Below are 20,356 nucleotides of genomic sequence, written 5' to 3'. Positions count from 1 at the left end.
CAAATTTTACCAATGGCAAAGAAGGTATTTCTCACTCATGGTAACATGGTAATGAAAATCTTGTATAACATTTTATGGCATTCCGTAGTAAATATTTCTGTTTATCTTGTTTTGGGGCCACATCGGGCATTGCTCAGGGGTTACTCCTGGCTCTGTGCTTCGGTATTATGTCTGACAGGCTTGGGGATCATGTGGGATGCTGGGGATTGAAAACCCAACTTCAATCCAATTCAACCAAGAGTTGCAAATACCCTATTAGCTGTACTATCACTTCAGCCCCATAAATAGTTTTATGCTCACCCTTATACGAACATATCTGGGGGTGGAGGAGTGGTTTTGTTTTGGTATAGGGATATATCTGGGGGTGCTTGGGAGCTATTTTCAGCTCTGTGCTTGGGTGTCATTCCCAGCAATCCTCATGAGACCATATAGCAACAGTGATTGAACTCAAACTCTGAATGCAAAATGTGCACACTCAAGCCTTTTGAGTTATCTGCCATTTCAGATGTGTGTTGTGCGTGTGTGTTTGTTTCATGATGATTTTATATGATGACAGTAGAGGGAGAGCCAACACACATGTGTTTGTGTGTTTCATTTTCCACTAAGACTCGTAAACAACTAGCCTGTTAGCAGTTGTGGGGGTAGAGAGGGTGAGTAGTCATGCAACCAGCACTTCCTAGAAACACCTGACAATGGCCTTGAGGCCAGTACCTTCTGGGAACTGCTGACCAGGAAGCCAATTGCTGGTCCCAACTGGAGTTCTGAGAGCTCTTTAACCTTGGGCTCTTTCAGAACTTCAAATGGAAGTTGTCTTTGAGGAACAACATAGATTTTCAAAAGTCCCCAAAGCAAACTGGTCTTTCTGAAATGGTCTTTTGTTTTTGTTTTGGGGCTACACCCAGCAGTGCTCACAGGTTACTTCTGGCTCTGTGCTCAGAAATCTCTCCTGGCAGGCTGGGGGACCATATGGGATGCTGGGGCAAACCTGGGTCAGCCAGGGCCAGCCACATGTAAGGCAAATGCCCTACCCACTGTGCTACTGCTCCGGTCCCTGAAATGGTCTTTTTGACTTTGTTATGTAGGCACCATGATTTGCATTGGGTTTTCAGGCATACTATGTTCCCGTTCCTACACTTTTTTTTTTTATTTTTTAATTTTTTTTTTGGTTTTTGGGTCACACCTGGCAGTGCTCAGGGGTTACTCCTGGCTCTACACTCAGGCTCAGGGGAGCATATGGGATGCCGGAATGCATGCAAGGCAAATGCCTTACCTCCATGCTATCCTCCACCACCACCACACTTACCTCCATGCTATCCACCACCACCACCACCACCACCACCACCACCACCAAACGCTTTACCTCCATGCTATCCTCTACCACCACCACATTTACCTCCATGCTATCCTCCACCACCACCACCACCACCACTACCTCCTCCTCCTCCTCCTCCACCTCCTCCATCTCCACCTCCACCTCCACCACCTCCTCTACCTCCACCTCCTCTTCACCACCTTATACAGAGATACTTTGCTTCTGCAACATAGAGGGGCTTGAGGCCCCCTGGGCTTTTCCCTTAAAAGAGATCCGAATTTGACTGATTTGACTGTAAATATCAGAAGGTAATTTTGTATTGTGTTTTTGTGTTCCTAGGGTATATATAGCATGGAGGTAAGGTGTTTGCCTTGAATGCAGAAGGTTGGTGGTTTGAATCTCGGCATCCCATATGGTCCCCTGTGCCTGCCAGGGGGGATTTCTGAGCATAGAGCCAGGAGTAGCCCCTGAGCGCTACCAGGTGTGACCGAAAAAACAAACAAAACAAAACAAAAAAAGAAGACACCCCTCACCATTCCATGCTCTAACTCATCCCACCACTTTGTAAATTAGATCCATAGCTGATGTTGTATGGGGTGACAGTTATACTTCATAAAAATGATGAAATATAACAGGAACAAAATTAAAAGCCTGCTTTTCAGCTTAGAAAGCATTGCCACAGTAATCTGGTTTCACTATATATGTAAAACTCTAGGCCCTGATAATCTTTTGTATTAATAAGATCTAGTTTTCAATAACCTCAAGACTAGGCCACAGTGTGATCATTTCTCAAACCTTAGTTAGTGCTCAGTGTCCTTGTCTGTGTTCGAACAAATATGAGAGGGACAGAGCGGTAACTCGGGGTGAAGCATTTGCTTCCTTGTGGGTTTGATTCCTGGCAGCATGAGGTTCCCTGAGCACTATAGGAAAAGCATATGCCCCCTCACCCATTCCCTCCCCCCACTTTGCTGAGAATAGTCCCTGAGCCTCACTGAAACGAGAACAAGGGGTCTGCAAAGAGAGACTGGGGTGAATAGGGTGCATACATGGGGGTGTTCCGACCAGAAACAGAATAGAGATCTGAGGAATAATACAGGGGTTAAAGCACTTGCCTTGCATTCAGCTGGTCTAGACTCAGTCCCCAACATTGCATAGGATCCCCGAGGCACCATCAGGAGTGGTTCCTTGAGTACTGATGAGTGTGGCCCATCTCCAAAATGAAATAGTATAATACAGGCTTACTAGAAAGTGGCCTGGGGATTAGGTTAACTGAAGCAGGCTGGGGTGAAGGAGGAGAGCCACCAGGGGCCAGACCTTTGGTGTACATAGGAGTGAGTTTTATGGTATCAGAGGACCCTTCCCTTATCTGTGGTAAGTGGAGCTAAGAATCAGAGCAGGACTTTGGTGATGCCCCGTGGCTGGGTAGTGCTAAGTCCCTGCATCAAGTGGTCCAGAACCTTCCATCCCCCTGACTGGTGGCTGAGGGTGAAGAAATTCTACAAATGAGCAAGACAGGCTTTCAAGGACCTTAGCGTGAGTATATCAGGTCTGGGGTGCTACACTTGATCTTAGCCAAAAGGCCGAGAAGCGATTAGGTCTGGGGTGCTAACTGCTGCCTTATGTGGCCTTTCTGAAGGTGGGAACAAGGATGGCAAGCAGTTGGCAAAGAGTAGCCCCATGTGCCTGAAGGAGAGGGCTCCTCCAGCCCTCATGGGGCTGCCCGATGCTGGGCTTTTTTGTTTCAGTTCTTGGCACTCCTGTCCTCACCCACGGCTCATTTCCTTTCAAGCCTCTGGGGAAACTGGGCCCTTCTGGCTGATGACACACCTAAGACTGCATCAGATGGGCATCCTGGCTTGATTCTTTCAGAACTTTGTTCAGCCATGGAACTTGGAGACGGGCAACAGTGTACCTGAAGGTCCTGGTGGTCCATGTCTCAGGGGGATGGACATGCTCCTGACTGTCGTCTGGGCTGGGAGCAGGATGCTGGGGGATGCAGGAGACTCAGGAGGCATCTGAATGAGTGGCCCATAGAGGCAGCTGTCGTCCTGGCCTGGTCTCCCTCTGACGCACTGTGCTCTGCCTTGGCACAGAGTTTTAACGAACTTGATTACTCTGAGGTCCTGTCAGAGCTGCAAGAACTGCCATGACCAGACGCTCAGATGCAGGCATAGGAAGAGGAGCAAGCAGGCAGCGAGGGGTTCGCTCCATGATCTAGTGGCTCTCAGCTCTGCTGTGTAGGGGATCTATTGCTTGGCAGTTCTTCAAAGCTGTGGGTATGTTGCTGCCAACCGGGATGGTGGCCTGGACTTGGGAAGGTTTTACATGCTGGATGTGCTGCTGAAGGAGAGAAGGGGCAGGGCTGGGGGTGGAGCACAGAGGTCAGAGCACAAGTCATTTATGTGTCGGATTCCAGTTCCATCCCCTGGCACCATGGAGCTCCCTGAGCCTTGCTGGGTATGGCTCTGGTCGCCCCTAGCCCTTTCTTGGGTAGCCTTTGTGGTTCCCAGCATTGCACCCTCCAGCCCTATTGCAGAGAACAGCTGGGAGTGGCTCCAGTCCCCCTGAGCACTGTTTGGGAGACCCTTTCTCCACAGCTCTTCAAAAAGCTATGAGGGGTCCGGAGTGGTAGCACAGTGACAGGGCATTTGTCTTGCATACGCCTGACCCAAGACAGACTTGGTTCGATTCCCGGCATCCCATATGGTCCTCCAAGCCAGGAGCGATTTCTGAGTGCAGAGCCAGAAGTAACCTCTGAGTGTTGCCCAGTATGCCCCCCAAACCAAAAATAATATAAAATAAAATAAAAGGCAAGGAGACACATGATAATACTACAAGTACTATTGGCTTAGCTCAAGAATTTGGGAGGGTGCTTTGTTCTCAAAGTAGGACTTGTGGGATGAAAGCTTTTTCATTGAGATACTCTGTCAGCTTTGTACCACCAGCCCCAAGACAGCAGCTAGCTGAGGCGAGCTGGGTAGATATTTGTGTCAGAGAGGAAGATCTAGTTAACACCAGGCAGTGAGCAGCAGCTTCCAGTGTTGTCACATTAACACATCTATTGTAACCTCTAGACAGCACTTCACTTAATAGCCTCAAAATTGTGTTTAGGTAAAGCGGCCTTGGGAGGGCCACCCAGTTCCCTGGGCACTTGTTCACTTCATCTGAGAAGATTTTAATGAGCCTGTGCCCGGTTTTTGGCTGCCACGTGTGAAAGCTCCGTCTGTTGGTGCTTTTGCACGGCCCAGCCAGGAGACCTGAGCGATCCCAGGCCAGTCATGCTGCACAGACAGGAGCACCCCGAGGAAGCACTTGATGTGGATAGGAGTCAGTCAGACAGCCAGCAGCATGACCCTGTACAAGGGTGTATGTGTGTGTGTGTGTGATGGTGTATGTGCATGTGTGAATGTATATGTGTGTGCGTGTGTGTGCTTCTGTGCACAGTACTGGCTGGCTGTGTGAAGTGTGGTGTTATGTGTGGTCTTGCTGGGGGCTTGGTGGCGGAGATTGTTTGTGTGTGTGTGTGTGTGTGTGTGTGTTTTCCTATGGGGGATTGCAGGCACATGTCATGGCTGTGTGTGTGTTTGTGTGTGTGTATGTGTGTGTGGTCTTGGGCATGTGTGTATGCTGTCATAATTGTGGGTGTTCTGGCTCTGTGGAGGTATGTGGTATATGTGTGGTCTTGGCTAGGAGGAGCAGGAAGTGTTTGTGTGTGTGTGTGTGTGTGTGTGTGTGTTCTTGGCTATGTATGTGTGTTGTCCTGGTGTGTTTATGGGGGTGTTCTGGCTGTGTGTGTGCATTAGATCCCAGAGTGGATACTCTAGGGACTAAGGAGTGAGCAGCGGCTGATCAAGCCTCTTCCTTTGTCCCCATGACACCCATTGGCCTCTCTGTTTTGAGGCCCCCTCCATCCTGTTCCTCGTTAGTTAATTCGTCTGGAGCTGTTGGCAAGAGCCGTAGGCATTCTCTCTGCAGAAGAGACCAAGAACCGTTGTCTGCCCACCCCACCCCCACTGCCCGTAGCTTCAAATCCATCTGCGTGAGGCGTCTGCCAGGAAAGGACCTGGTCTTGGTGCAGTGGAAGGACCTGCCACCCGCTGCAAGCTTCTTTCCGAGTCTCTCTTCAACTTCTCCTAAACTGAGATCCCTTTAGAAAAGCATCAGGAAAATACAGTTGGAAATGATACTCTGCTCTCTCCACATGCACAAGTGCTTTTATCGTGAGGGTGGAATTGCCTCCCAGAGTTGTGACCATGGGGGAAGTTAGACCAGCAGGGTTTGGGGAGCCCCCAGCTTTTCGGATGAGGCCAGGCATATCAGGGTGATATGGCCATAGACCAGCCTGTGCATTTCAGGGTACCCAGTCTACTATGCTTGATTGGTTCAGTGGTGGAAGTGTAGGAGGGGATTGGATGGAATTAGGAATGAAGGTCACATGAGCAGCACATCCTGCACTAAGCCACAGATTTGTTGCTTCCTGTCATCCAATTCTGCCACTTACTGCTGCTAAAGTCTCTCCCTAACTGGTTCTATCCCCTTGGAAAGTCGTTAAAGAAACACTGTTGCTGAGATAATAGGTGTCAACATAGGGCCAGTAGCCCTGGATGGGACTAGAAGACCCCATCCCAGAGGATGGACTGTTGTGGGCACAGAGGACACGTGTCAGAATGGCCTGTTATTTTGTCTTTTGTTTTGTTTTGGGGCCACACCCAACAGCACTCAGGGGTTCCTTCTGGCTTTGCTTTCAGAATTCGCTCCTCGTGAGTTCTGGGGACCATATGGGATGCCAGGGGTTGAACCCGGGATCATCCTGGATTTGGCTGCGTGCAAGGCAAACGCCCTACTGCTTGCTGTGCTACTCTGGCCCCTGTTTTATCTTTTTGGGGGTTCCCACGTGGTGCTCAGGAACTCTTTTTTTTTTTTTTTTGGTTTTTGGGCCACACCCAGTGACGCTCAGGGGTTACTCCTGGCTATGCGCTCAGAAGTCGCTCCTGGCTTGGGGGACCATATGGGACGCCGGGGGATCGAACCGCGGCCCATCCGAGGCTAGCGCAGTCAAGGCAGGCACCTTACCTTTAGCGCCACCGCCCGGCCCCAGGAACTCTTGAGTTACAACAGGGAGCTTCCAGTTCTGTGATTCCTGATGTCAGGTATGTGCTTTGGAATCTCAGGGTGCTTAAAGGTGCCCAGGAGCTGTGTTGGTGGGGGTAGTGATGACTGAAAACCTCCCTCTCCATTGGCCTTACACAGAGCTGGTTCAAATTTTTGATTGTTTATTGAGAATCTCCCAAAACAATCTGGGAGCTTCACCAATGATTTTCAGTCAAGTGTGAAGATGTGAGGACCAATGCTGCTTGGGGCTGTGCTGTGCTTGGTAATACCTGGGTCACCCTGGCAATGTTGTAAAGATCTAGGACCACACTTAGCCATTCTACGGGGTTGCCTCCATGAATGTAACTGACTATGTTCAGGAGACCATGTGGTGCCAGGAATGAAACCTGGGTATGGCGCATGCCAGGCATGTACCTTCAGCTCTGCCCTGTCTTTTGGTTCCAGCAATTTCTAAAAGAACAGCATTAAAGAAAATTTGGGAGGAGTGCCATTCAGGCTTTCCATCCTCATACTGTAATTTTCTTTTTGCAAATTTCCTGGGTTCCTTTTCATTCCCCCACCCCACCCCTATATACAACACATACATGTTTTTAGGTGGTAGAATTCTAACTTCTCTCTTTGGAAGTCTGGTAACTGAATGCTGTCACAGAAACATTCCTAGTTTCTGTTTCATCCTCTATAATTATTTCTCATGGGGGCTGAGGAGTGTTCTGGAATGCTGATGAGCTCTGGGCCCCAGTGGCAGCCTTTCTCTCTCTGGTAGTTCTTGTTTCAGCACACCCTAAACTCTCTGCTTCCTTCCCTTCACCATCCTTCCCTGCCAACAAATTCACCTTGGCTTGGTTGTAATTACTTTTCCCCAAGTTTTGTCACCCAAGTATGCAACCCTAGGCGTTCTAGTTTATTTCTGCCTTTTATTGAGGGGCGCTGAGGGGCATGAGGGATTCCCAGGCTGTGCTTAGGATACCCAAGGATTCTCAGCCCACTGAATCAGCTTGTTTAGTGCAAGGCTCTATGGTGCAAGGCTCCATGCTGTCAGGCTACCCCAAGAGTACTGGAAGTCTTCAGGGTTGCACCTAGAGATTCTTGAGGGACCATGTGGTGCCAGGCTTGGCTTGTATTAGGCATGTGCCCTAACTACTGTACTATTGCTCTAGCCTCTCAGTTCTATTGTTTTTTCCTTAATGTCCCTTAATCTGTAGGTGTCCCTTTCATGTCTTTGTTAAAAAATCTGGATGGTTTGTCCTGAACAGTTCGTAAAATTTTTCGTAGGCTGACTTATGCTGATCGAAGACCCCTGGTAGCTTAGAACAGACCTGTTTCCTACAAATGGCAGTCAAATCTAGGGGTCACATCAGTCCCAACTTTGATTTGTATATTTTGTATAAGAACAGAAAGGTGGAAACAGGGCTCTAGTCGGGGTGGTTAGGTTTTTTTCTCCAGGGAAAAGGCTGGCTTTGTTCTATTGCATTAGTAGTCCCTGCTACCCAGTGCATGAATGCTGTCATCATCAATAGTTGCAGAATTACGTGTTTTGGATGTGTGGCCATTTAGAGCTAGAGATCCTATGTGCAAAGCATGTACTCTAACCCTTTAGCCATCTCTCTGGCCCCCATCTGTTATGCTTGACAGCTTTGTTAAGATTCCTAGACCATATAGTTTGCCTTAGAGGTGTATGCAATAGCTAATAGTTGGTTTTTAGTCATGTTCATTCTTACACGTTTTCACTGTTATAGATTTTAGAACTTTATAAATTAACCTCTAAAAATATCCTGCTCACCCCACAAACCCTCTAGCCTTGATTAATGAATGTTCTTTGTCTCTGTATTCTGGCTCTTCGGGTATTTTCTCCCCTCCCCCTTTTAGTTGTTGTTGGGGAGGCAGTTTTTGGGATCATATTTAGCAATACTCAGGCCTTACTCCTGGCTCTGTGCTCAGGGATCTATCCTTGTCGTGCCAGAGAACCATATGTAGTACATGGGTCTAGAAGGCAAGCACTTTATTTTTAGTTTTTGTTTTAGGGTAACATTCCTATGGTACTTAGGGATTACTACTGGCTCTGTACTTAGGGATCACTTCTGGCAGTGATCAGGGGACCATATGGGGTTCTAGGGGTCATACTTGGATCTGCTTGGGTTCAACTCCCTACCTGCTGTCTGGCCCCAATACAAGCACTTTAAATAAACAAAAAAGTGTTTTTGGCTTTTTTGGGCCACACCTGATGGTGCTCGGGTTACTCCTGGCTCTGCACTCAGAAATCGCTTCTGGCAGGCTCAGGGGACCATATGGGATGCTGGGGATCAAATCCAGATCTGTCCTGGGACTGCTGCGTGCAAGGCAAATGCCCTACCACTGTGCTATAGCTCTGGCCCCTAAACAATTTTAACTATCTCTCTAGCTCATGAGTTAAAAGTGCTGTTAACTACGATGGTCATCCAGGACCATAGCTGTAGCTGGCTATAAAATTCAAAATCAAAGCCTGACCCCTTGCTTTCTTCTCCTCCTTTCCCTCTTTCCCCTCCTTTTCCCCCCCTCCTCCCATTTTGGGGCCACATTCAGCTGTGCTCAGGAATTACTCCTGATTCTACAATCAGGGATTATTACTAGCTGGCTCAGGGGAGCTTATAGGATGCTGGGGATCAAACTTGGGTTGGCTGCGTGCCCTACCTGCTGTGCTATCGCTCCACCCCTCCTATAGCAGCATCTATAATAAATAATAATAGTAGTATACTAAATAGCATGTTGGTTCCTCATCCAGTGAGGTCGGTTATTGTTTGGGTTTTGAATTCCTTTGAATTCTTGGTCATTTTTGGTAATTATGATTAATTAGGCTTAAGGATCAGCTCATGTTAGAGCAGATTAAAAATGTGGTTGGGGACTACATGTGGCGATTTTTGGGAACCACTCCCAGCAGTGCCATAGGAACTATGAAGTGCCAGGAGTGGAAGCCAAGCTTCCACAGGCAAAGCAAGTCTTCCAGCTTTTCTCTGAGCCATCTCCTCAATCCAACAAATTACATTTTGAAAGATGCGTGCATTGGAGTGGAGAGAGTACTGTGGGGAAAGTTGCATGCCTTGTCTCCAGGTATATCCTTTGCACCACACATGGTCTCCAGAGCACTTCCAGCCGTGTTCTCTGAGCACAGAACAGATCTCTTGAGCGCAATATCCTGGGTGTGACTGAGAAAGAAAAATATGCATTCACAGGCACCCAGCTTCTTCTGTTTCTGGTTTCCTTTTTCCCGGGTGTCACATGCTCAATATGGCTTTCTTTCCTTTTTCTTCCAGAAATATGCCAAAGGCCAGGATTTGTTTGATCAGATTGTGTACTACTTGGATCTGGTGGAAACAGATTACTTTGGTCTCCAGTTCCTTGACTCCTCCCAGGTGGCGGTATGTATTCCTTCCATTTTCATCTGGTCAGTTTGGCTTTTCCTGTTGATTACCATATTTTTTGTACCATAAGATGCACCCCACCTCCGAGATGGGGGGTGTATTTTATAGAGCAAATGCCTCCTGGAACTGAAGCATGAATATTTAAAACTTTTTTTTTTTAAGCTACGTAAATGTGTTTAACAAGCTGTGGACCTGCATATTGTAAATATACTTCGGCCTCACAGGCTTGTTGTTCTCAGCCGCTGTCTTCTGATGAAATCTTAGATTGCACCGTTTTTTTTGGGGGGGTTTGTTTGTTTGTTTTCCTTATCTAAAAACTATGTGCGTCTTATGGTCAGGTGCATCTTATAGAGCGAAAAACATGGTATATGTCAATATTGTTGAAACTGGTGGAGGACAATGTGAGTTAATTGCTGTTGCAGAGTAGTAACTCCAACTGCATTAAAAGGGTGGTACAGGTGAAAGGCATCAATACTTTGTACCTTTGAAAAGGCTGAAGACCAGGAGAGAAAGAATCTGAATGTATGTACTCGGAATGCGTTTGGTCAGGAGAGGTTTCCATACATGGGGATACAGCATAGGGATGTCTTAGGAGGAAGTAGGAAAGAGAAATAACATGAGGGAAATGCCCCCTCCTTCTCTTGTTTTTGTTTTTTTCCTTTAGTTTTTTTCTTTTTTAGTGATTAATCATTTTTTAATTGAATCACCATGAGATAAGATACAAAGTGGTTAATGATTGAGTTTCAGTCATGCAATGTTTCAACACCCATTCCTTCAGTATTGCACATTTGGTTTTTTTCTTTACACTTGGTTCACACCTGGCAGGAATCAGAGGAACATATAGGGTGCCAAGGATCAAGTCTGGGTTGGCTTCGGATAAGGCAAGGACTCTCTACTGACACTTTTGCCTGACAGAAATTTTAATGGTGCTGCCTTTTTTGATAATGTGCAGAAAACGCACCATGAACACATTTGAATCCCAGTCAGACTCTTCGTTTGTCAGGAGCAGGTGGGGAATATTGTATGGGCGGCGGGGGTCCTGGTATGGCTAAAGAGACATCTTGCTGATGCCAGAAGACAGGGCTTAGTTAGCAAAGGCTTTGTAGAATGAGATGAGACTGTTCACAGGGCAGGTATGAAAACGACTTTGTACACCTTGAAACCACTCTCTGGAAGTGTAGTAATGGGATCTGGGGATGTGACTCAAGTAGCAATGCATATATTCTTTCTATATGTAAGGCTCTGAGTTTGGTCCCCAGCACCTGGTATGGCTTGCTGAACTCTTTCCATAACACCTCTGCACTGAGTACTGAGTGTCATTTCACAACATTTTTTAAAATATAAATTGCTTTATTTAAAGACCATGCATCACATCATTGACATAGTTTAACATAATACACTTGTTTCCTGGTAAGTGGGAGCAAAATTACTTTAAAAAGAAAAGAGGAGCTGGAGCGATAGTGCAGTGGTATGGCGTTTAACTTGGATGCAGCTGACCCAGAATGGATCTTGGTTCGATCCCCCAGCATCTCATATGGTCCCCCAAGCCAGGAGCATTTTCTGAGCGCAGAGCCAGCCAGGAGCAACCCCTGAGCGTCACTGGGTGTGGCCCCAAAACAAAAAATAAAATAAAATAAAAAGAAAAGAAAAGAAAAGAAAGGAAAGAAAAAGAAAAATAGTACATCAGTATAAAAGTTTGTGAAAATTACTTTATCTCATGGGGCTGGAATGATAGTACATCAGGTATGGTGTTTGCCTCATACACAGCTGACCCTGGTTTGATCCTCAATATCCATTTGTTCTCCCGTCTATTAAGAGTAAATTCTGAATTTGCAGTCAGGAGTAACTTCTCACTGCTTCTGGGTGTGGCCCCAAAACAAAAACAAAATTTATCTTGCAATAATGTTATTCATTAAGTCATTGTCAGAAGGTTTAGTAAGCTCTTGTTGCTAGTTGATCATTCTGTTAATTTTTTAATCTGAACATTATAAAATAACTCCATGCGCCATATCTCCAACCCCAAGTGAACCAGTTTAAAGCAGGGTTGCGCATATAATACAGACCAGGCTGAGGATGAAATACATATACTCTGGCAGTCTTCTGCCTCGTATCACCAGCAAGCTGCCTGCCAGAACTTTTTTCAATGAGTACAGAGACCACCCCAAGTGGGGCAGTAAAGACACAGTAAGGTCAAATGCTCAGGCTATCCTGAGCTTGTCCTGCCTTGGTTTACATATAGGACAATCTTTGTTTTGGGTGAAAACAAGTTGTAAACAAACAGATACAAGGAAACCAGGGATGATCTTTTTAGGTAAAATAAGGTATAACAACAGAACATTAGGTAACTTCAGATATAAATTAGCATCTAAATTGGTGTGTTTCTACAGGCATAACAGCAGTTTAAAAAAACTGGAGTTGGAGCAGAATGGTAGCACAGTGGTAGGGCATTTGCCTTACACCCAGGACGGATGCAGTTTTGATCTTGGCATCTTTTTTTTTTGTTTTTTGTTTTTGTTTGTTTTTTTGGCCACACCTGGTAACGCTCAAGAGTTACTCCTGGCTATGCGCTCAGAAGTTGCTCCTGGCTTGGGGGACCATATGGGACACCAGGGGATCGAACCGAGGTCCATCCAAGGCTAATGCAGGCAAGGCAGGCACCTTACCTCTAGTGCCACCGCCCGGCCCCCGATCTTGGCATCTTTTATGGTCCCCTGAGCCAGGAGCGATTTCTAAGTGCAGATCCAGGAGTAACCCTTGAGCTAGGTGTGGCCCCTCCCTCCAAAATATGGAGTTGTCATGTGATTGCAAATGTGACCTTGCAGTTCAGAAATTCCTAGCACTATTGCTGATAGTGCGGCTTTTGTGGAGGCTTGTTTTTGGCTCCTAGGATTTCCGGAAGCATGAGGAGTCAGGGGGAGGGTGCCTGCATGCACTCCAAAAAAGTCCTGATGATGTCAGTCCAAAGACCGGAATACCTGGAGTTTTGGTCAGTTTGGTGTCTCTACACTACAGAGAACCATTATTGAGCGGTAAAGCTGGGCCATTGGCCAAGTGGCAGTTGTGGGTGGTGGGAGCAGTGATGTGGCTTTAGTAGGTTGGGGACTTGGCCTGCCCTCTCCTTGTGAGATTGCCAGCATTTAGCCATGTGGCTGGTGTACCCAGGAATTTTCACGGCTTGGTATACATCTCTTTTGAGAACAGTGAGTCAATGGAACTGGCCTGATGAAGACATGGCCATTGCGTTTATGGATATGGTTTCAGCTGCCAGGGCTTCCCATAACCATTTATTTTTAAGCTGGAATGAGTTCAGAGACTCCCAACAAAACCTTATTTTGGATTTTAAAGATAACTCACTCTAAACTAAAAGGTGCCTGTTATACTGGCAGGCCAGGGGGCAAAGGGTGGTGGTATTGGATGCGCTCTGGGTCTATTGTTGGAGGGAGGTTGACGCTGGTGGTGGGAAGGATCCTGACTCATTGTATATTTGAAATTCGACTATGAAGAACTCTGTAGATCATAATTCTTTCAGTAAAACAAAACAACAACAACAACAAGATAATTTACTCAATAATCTGAAGATGTGTATTTCAAGACTCATTCTCCTTATGCACTTTTGCACATGAAAAATGTGAATAGATGGAAATAAATGTTAGGGGAATATAAAGTAAAGTGAGGAACTAGAGAATCTAAGGACTGCACCAAATGATCCTCTGGAGATCTGGAGCCTCTTATATAAAGTGAAGGTTTTTTTTTTTTTACCTCAAAGATACTTTTTAGGTACCTATTTCCCAAGGCTCCTTGTGACCATTGCAAGAAGTTGGTGCCTGGGAACAGAACATGTCTCAGAAAGTTAGGGAAACAGGAGTCTGCAGGCAGATGAAACTGTTGTATGTACATTCTGTGCCTCCTGGGAAGATGCCCCTTCTGCTCCTTTTGGGCTTCTATGAAGAGACAACCCACTGTTGCTTATCCATGAACCTCTGGCTGCCTCCTGTTAATTTTTTGGTTCTTTCTCCTTTTCCATTGAACCCCTTGGGCTCTGGAAAGAGACTTTTCTTCTATCTTCTGCCTTTTTTTTTTTTTTTACTCCCCCCCCCTTGTTGTTGTTTTTTATTTTGGGGCCACACCTGGCAGTGCTCAGGGTTACGCCTGGCTCTGTACTCAGGAATTATCTCTGGAAGGCTCAAGGGACTATATGGAATGCCTGGGATTGAACTGGGGTCAGCCATGTGCAAGACAAGCACCCTACCCACTGTGCTAGTGTCTGCTCTTATTCTATCTTCTTGTCTCTATTTCCATTGAGTTTGGGACATTCAGCTCCCTGACCTCTGACTTAATTGCTGGCCTAGCACTCTGACCTCTGACCTCACACTGGCATTCCCATCCCACGAGGCCTCTAGTATCTCCCTTGTTCTCTCCCTTGCAGCCTTAAGAGTTCTAGAGGGTGCTCCTTCTATATGTACGGCACCCGAATGCTCTCCTCAGCACTTCATTTGAGCCTTCCCTTTGGGTCCGGCCCCATCACACAATTGTCCCAAGGCCCAGCATTATGCAATCCCCACTTTGCCACAGCGTCCCTTCTTTTTGCCTTTATATCCCTTCACATACATCCCCTGCAGTTCCCTCCTATTTTACTCTCCTTCGACCATCTTCCTCATCCCTTTTATCCGTCCCTAGAAGAGTCAAGATCTGCTCGATTGCTCGCTTGCTCTCTCACCTGTGTCCTCACGTATCCTTTACATCTCTGCCCCTGTGACTGTCCTCTCGGCACACAGACCCATCTGTTTTCTCAGCTGCTTCTCCAGGGCTGCCAAGCTTTGCTGGAGAGTCGCGCTGCGCCTGTTGGCACTAGAACAGAACCCGGCTCAACTCAGCCTCTGCATGGCTCTTCCAACCTATGAGCCCGCTCAGCCCCTCTGTGAACCCTCCTGCTCTCCCCGGGGTACTGACACTGCTTTGTGGCCCCTACTCCAGAGAACGTCTCAGTTAGCCTCGGCCTTCCTTGGGAGACACAGGCCACTGGGCAAAGCCTCCCATTCCCTTTCCTCTCCCCCAGAGTCTGTCTCCTCAACCCTCCATGTTTGTCTCCTGGAAGGACACCTGTGTTTCTGCTTGGCTTCTCCCTTCATGTCCTATAGCTGAGTGTGATCGTGGAGGCCTCTCTTGGTCTCCCACTCCTGACACACATCATCCCTTCTTATTCCTAAAGGGAAGTATTCTTTTTAGTAACTAAAACCCAGCTACAAACATGTTTGTAATCATGGTGCTTAAATATATTTTAAAAAAAAGACTGAGGGTAAAGAGGGTTAATAAATAAATAAATAAAATAAAACCCTTCCTGGCTCTGCTCTTCTTCATGACTGGGTCAGTCTCTTCTTGGTTTGATAGGAGGCACCTTGTTCCTAGTCCTCCTACAAAGTCACAGTTTGTCCCTCAGGCACTTCCATGATGGCCTCAGTGGCCTCCCAGAACACTTTCTGTTCTCAGGTGTGCAGGGACTCAGAGTTTGGAAGTAGAAGGGCACTTCTGCCTCTCCATGGTGCTTCTCTGGTTAGAAGGTGGACACAAGATGGCTTTCTGCCCACGGAGCTGCCCGATGGCCACCCTCTTCTTCATCCCTGTGGGACCCCTATCTACCTCTTGAATTCCCAGCATGCCCAAGAGGGGATCTAGTGCGTGACTTGGCTGGGTACCTTGGCCCAGTGGCTGCCAGCTTTGCTGCCCTCAGGCCCTACCTACAGGCAATAGGATCCAATTTCCTTCCTAGGCAGACTCGTGCATGTGTGCAGACTAACTGGCTTCTGGTTCTGGGAACCTGGGTTGCTTTGCTTTTCTGTGGAAGCAGGGCTGGGGTTTCTCTTGGGCAAACCAAGAGGCCTCTTTATTCCTCTTTGTGCCCCCTCACTAAGCTGGACTCCTTCCAGGGCAGGGCATGCTCAAGTCTGCGCTGGCCTGCTGTGGCATTCCTCTGTGCCAGCCCAGTTCTAGTTCCGGTTCCACCTCCACATCAGTATCCCTCTAGGCCTTCTGGATGGGATGAGTGGCCTCTTCAGCTGTATGAGTTATGTGTACTTCAGAGCTTCTCTTTTCTATCATTGTCTTCCCTTCCTGTGATTCTCTGAACTTGTTCATCTGCTGTGGGAGTTTGCTCCCCTGGCCTCTAGTTCATTGTGTGTCTGTTTGCACAGATCTTGCTCTTTATACCCAACACCTATGGCTTCCACTTCCTGACTTCCTGATTCATGGTGCCATAGTACAAATCTTGAACCTAGTCTTTTTTAAAACTTAAATTGTGGGGAGGGGTAGAGTCTTCCCAAGCAATGCTCAGGCATCCTAGGACTAATACTAAATACTAGGACATCCAGGCTACAGGGTTGGTTTAACAATCCGGCACAGTAGTGCTATTAAGACAGTGCAGAGGGCATGCGGTATCAGGGACCAAATCTGGCCCATGTTCATGTGAGAAATGTGCCAGCCATTTGTGCTATGTCCCTGGTCCCCTAAACCTAGTCTCTAGTTCCAGTCTTTTATTTTTTGGGGGAGGTCTATACCTGGCAGTGCTCAGGGGTTACTCCTGGCTGGCTCTGCAATTAGGAATCATTCCTGGCGGGATCAAACGGGATGCCAGGGCTTGAACCCAGGTTGACTGTTTGCAAGGCAAATGCCTTACCCACTGCACGATTGGTTCGGCCTGAAGCCTAGTCTTTAGATATCCTTTATTCTATTTTTTAGCCTCTGGTGTTTTTCAAAGTCAAGTTTTGCCTTTCCTGGGGTTGCTGGAATGATGGGGACCATTGACCCCTGAGTACAAGTGGGGGATACTAAAGCTTGTTCATCTAAAGGCAGTAGGTTTTCAGAGATCGAATAATTTGAGGTGTGTTCTGGGTTACACAAGCAATGCTTTTCGAAAGCAGGGGTCCTCAACTTTTTAAACAGGGGGCCAGTTCACTGTCCTTCAGACTGTTGGAGGGCCAGATGATAGTAAAAACAAAAATTAGGAACAAATTTCTATGCACACTGCATATATCTTATTTAGAAGTGATGAAACAAAATGGGAATAAATACAATATGTGGCCTGCGGGCCGTAGTTTGAAGACCCCTGCTTTAGGGCTATTTCTGGATCTAAGCTCAGGAGTGACCCCTGGCATTATTCAGGGCACTATATGTGGTACCAAGGATTGAACTGGGCCACAACATGCACAGCAAGCACCATCACCTTTGTACTGTGTCTCCGGCCCTGTGGAATTACTAAAGAGGGAGCAGCAGCCCAATAAATCTGGGAACCTCTGTTCCACGTGGTACAACCAAGGCCTTTAGCCCTAGGCTACTCACTTAATGGGTGGCACAGCACCACCCAGACCTGCACTTGAGAGTTGCAGGTAGAAGCTTCTATTTGCACATATATCCTGTGAAGTACCTTTTTCCTTGTGGTAAAAAGAGAGTGGAAGTTCATTTCATAGGGATCCATAACGTATGAGGTATGAGTGAAAAGGTATGTAATCTGTTGCAGTGCTCTTCTCCTTGTCCTGATGAGTCAGCTAAGCAGGGGGACCAGCCTTTAAGGCTATGGACAGTGATAAACTGAGAAGGTTGTGGGGGAATGTGCAGGAGCGTCCTCCCCTGCACCTGGCCTGTAGAATGAGAGCCAGCAGTTTAGCTGAGAACCCTTGGTGTTGACCGAGTCAGCTACAGGAGTGTCCCTGATGATTCAAAGGGTTGGGAGACGTGGTTGCTGGCAGGGAATTGGAAATTATGTATTTCTGGAAGAAGCTGGGTGGTAGATGGGGGCCCAGCATGGAATGGTCTGCTTGGTGCTAGGCTTATCGGCCCATAACTGAGGTGCTTGTAAAAATGGACCCCCTCTACTCCCCAGCCTGTCCCTGACTTGGAAATCTAAAGTCTGACAATCATGATCCTCTTGGCACAGCTCTCAGCCTCCCCAGCTTCTGTGCCCTTCCACCTGCCACCCTGTCAGGAACTCCCTGGTTTCCATAGTGCCCAGGCCAGCCCTGCAGCAAGGTCAAAGTCTGCTGCCCTCCCCTATTTTTAGCACTTGGGGCTGGGCCTCCTCTTTCTCTTTTCCTATCAAAGCTAGGAGGCCAACTAGGAATTCCTGCCTGTCTGCCTCCCTCCAGAGTGCACTTTTGTACAGCTCAAAGCAGGGGCTGCTCTTCTATTTTTACCCACCAGTACTGATTTCTGAGAGCAGAGCCTCTGGCCTACCACTCCCACACCCCTCTGTCTCACTGCTTGGTTGGCTCTTGACTGAGTTCAGCTTCAAACACTCAACAGTTCTTTCTCAGCCATCTCTGAGTTCTGACGGAGGCCCTAGAGCAGGTCCGTTTCACAGATGATGAAGCTGAGGCTCTGAGACATGAGGAAGCTTATACAAGTTAAAGTAAAGGGCTTGGGAGATAGCTCAGAGGTCAGCAGTGTGTGCCTCCTATATCCAGGTCAGGAGTTCAGTCTTTGGTGGCACATGGACCTCCTGAACACTGCTCAGTATAGACTTAATGACCCCTCCCCAGCATTACTGGGTCCAAGCATGAAATCATTCGGCCCAGTAGACTGAGTATTGACACAGGAGTGGTTCCAGGTCCTCTGAGCTCTGGGAGGCCCAGTAAAAAAAAAAAAAAAAAGAAAAGAAAACAGAGATAGAGTTAGTACTTTGAACCTGGTCTTTCAAAGCCCATCGCTTCCCCCTGGGCTAGACTAGTTCCATTACACTCAGTTGTCGTGTTCCATCACTGTGCACACACATGCCTCCAACATCCATGGCCCCTTCCACCCTCACCCCCAAAGATCACACACATTCAGTCACTGCAGCACAGAAGTGAGTAGGACACTGTCCCAACCTGCCACATTGTTGTGGGGGGACACCAGACTAGGTAGAAGCCCTCACTCTATTTCACCCCTCCATACCATGAGCCTGAGGGGAGGCTGGTTGTGCCTAAGATCCCAAGATGAACAGAGTGTTGGCAGGGAATGATGGAAATAGAGGAGACCTCAGAGAAGACGCAGGGATTTGAGGGTTCTGAGCATCGCCCTTGCCAAGAGAGGAATCATCCTCCCAGCCTAGGGAAGGGATAGGACACTTAGGAGGTGGGGGAAGAGGTGACACTCAAAAACCCATCCATCCTCAAGGCCCTCTCAATAAGAGACACACTAGTGTTTTATGGGGCTACATTTTGACAAAAAGAATTCCAAAGAAGGCTGGTCTGATCTTGAACTCAAAATGCATGAAATGTTTTCAGATGGCTGGTCCTGGCAGCAGAGAGAGAGCCTTGAAAGTGAACACATGGGGAAATCACAGCTTGGGTGACGGAGCAGGGCTTGGTTGGGACCACATGGCTCCCTTGGTGTCATTCTGGTGCTTGCCAGGACAACCTTGTGGTATGTTCCACATTGGCAGGTGCTACAGTGTGCACGGCTGCCGCTGTCAAACTCACCTGGAAGGGGAATCAGGGACTACTAGCTCCAAACAGGATTTGTAGGAATCAAACACAGCAGCTTTCTATGCCTGTCTCCCATTTCAGGGGTTCATTTCTGTTTCTGCCAATTTTGTCTGTTCTATAAACTGTGTTAATGGATTCGGTTGCATAGGTACTCATGAGCTGGTCCCCTACTTGAATTTAGAGTGTGCAGAGTTGCTTATGGCCACTCTTAAATGGCTTGTGCTCGCACGTGCACACGCATGCACAAGGAATTAAAATCAGATCTTGGGCCCGGAGAGATAGCACAGCGGCGTTTGCCTTGCAAGCAGCCGATCCAGGACCAAAGGTGGTTGGTTCGGATCCCGGTGTCCCATATGGTCCCCCGTGCCTGGCAGGAGCTATTTCTGAGCAGACAGCCAGGAGTAACCCCTGAGCACTGCCGGGTGTGGCCCAAAAACCAAAAAAAAAAAAAAAAAAAAAAAAAAAATCAGATCTTATTCCATGGGACCACTGTTTGCTCAATAGGAACACAGCAAATCTTAATGGAAAAGTTGCATAGAAGATCACCAAGTTTAATGAACCTAAACTAACACAGAAGGCGTAGCTAGCACTTTTAGGAACACTATTGTGAGGTATAACAATGATCACAATTTGACTCTTATTGATCTAAATTTAGCTAATTCCATTTGCTTTTGTGTTATAACAAACAACATGAAGTAAATTTGTGTCTGCAAGGGGGCAGGCTGGGGTGGTAGGTGAGAAACTGGGGACATTAGTGGAAGGAAGGCCACCAAATGATGGGGTTGGTGTTGGAACATTTAATGTCGAAACAACTGTATTATGAACAATTTGGTAAATTACAGTGTTATGTTGAAAGTAAATAAAACCAAGGTCTCATTTATGTGACTTTTGTGTTCTCCTTTGGAACTCCGTGGATGGGTCCAAAATGTGTACCCTTGACCTTCTGCCTTTCATTGTTGGCTCAAGAGCACATATAACGGCTGAGGAAATTATAGGGCTGGAGAGAAAGAACAGGGATTAAGCAAGGTATTTGCCTTGCATGTAGTTGGCCATGTTTAGTCCCTGGAACAATGCAGTCCCTG

General features: G+C 47.2%; 1 protein-coding gene across 4 annotated transcripts in view; it reads left to right on the top strand.

Annotated features, from left to right (window-relative positions):
• Positions 1-20,356, top strand: part of EPB41L4B (erythrocyte membrane protein band 4.1 like 4B) — a 170,332-nt gene that overhangs the window by 37,695 nt on the left and 112,281 nt on the right. For all 4 annotated transcript variants that reach the window (XM_049784518.1, XM_049784525.1, XM_049784508.1 and 1 more), the window contains exon 2: positions 9,712-9,816. In XM_049784518.1, the coding sequence (XP_049640475.1) occupies positions 9,712-9,816 (105 nt within the window). The remainder of the gene's footprint in view (positions 1-9,711; positions 9,817-20,356) is intronic.

Source organism: Suncus etruscus, chromosome 1, assembly GCF_024139225.1.
Source record: "Suncus etruscus isolate mSunEtr1 chromosome 1, mSunEtr1.pri.cur, whole genome shotgun sequence".
NCBI classification, from domain to species: domain Eukaryota; kingdom Metazoa; phylum Chordata; class Mammalia; order Eulipotyphla; family Soricidae; genus Suncus; species Suncus etruscus.
The sequence above is the reverse complement of the archived record's forward strand: the minus strand, read 5'-3'. Positions and strand labels throughout refer to the sequence as shown.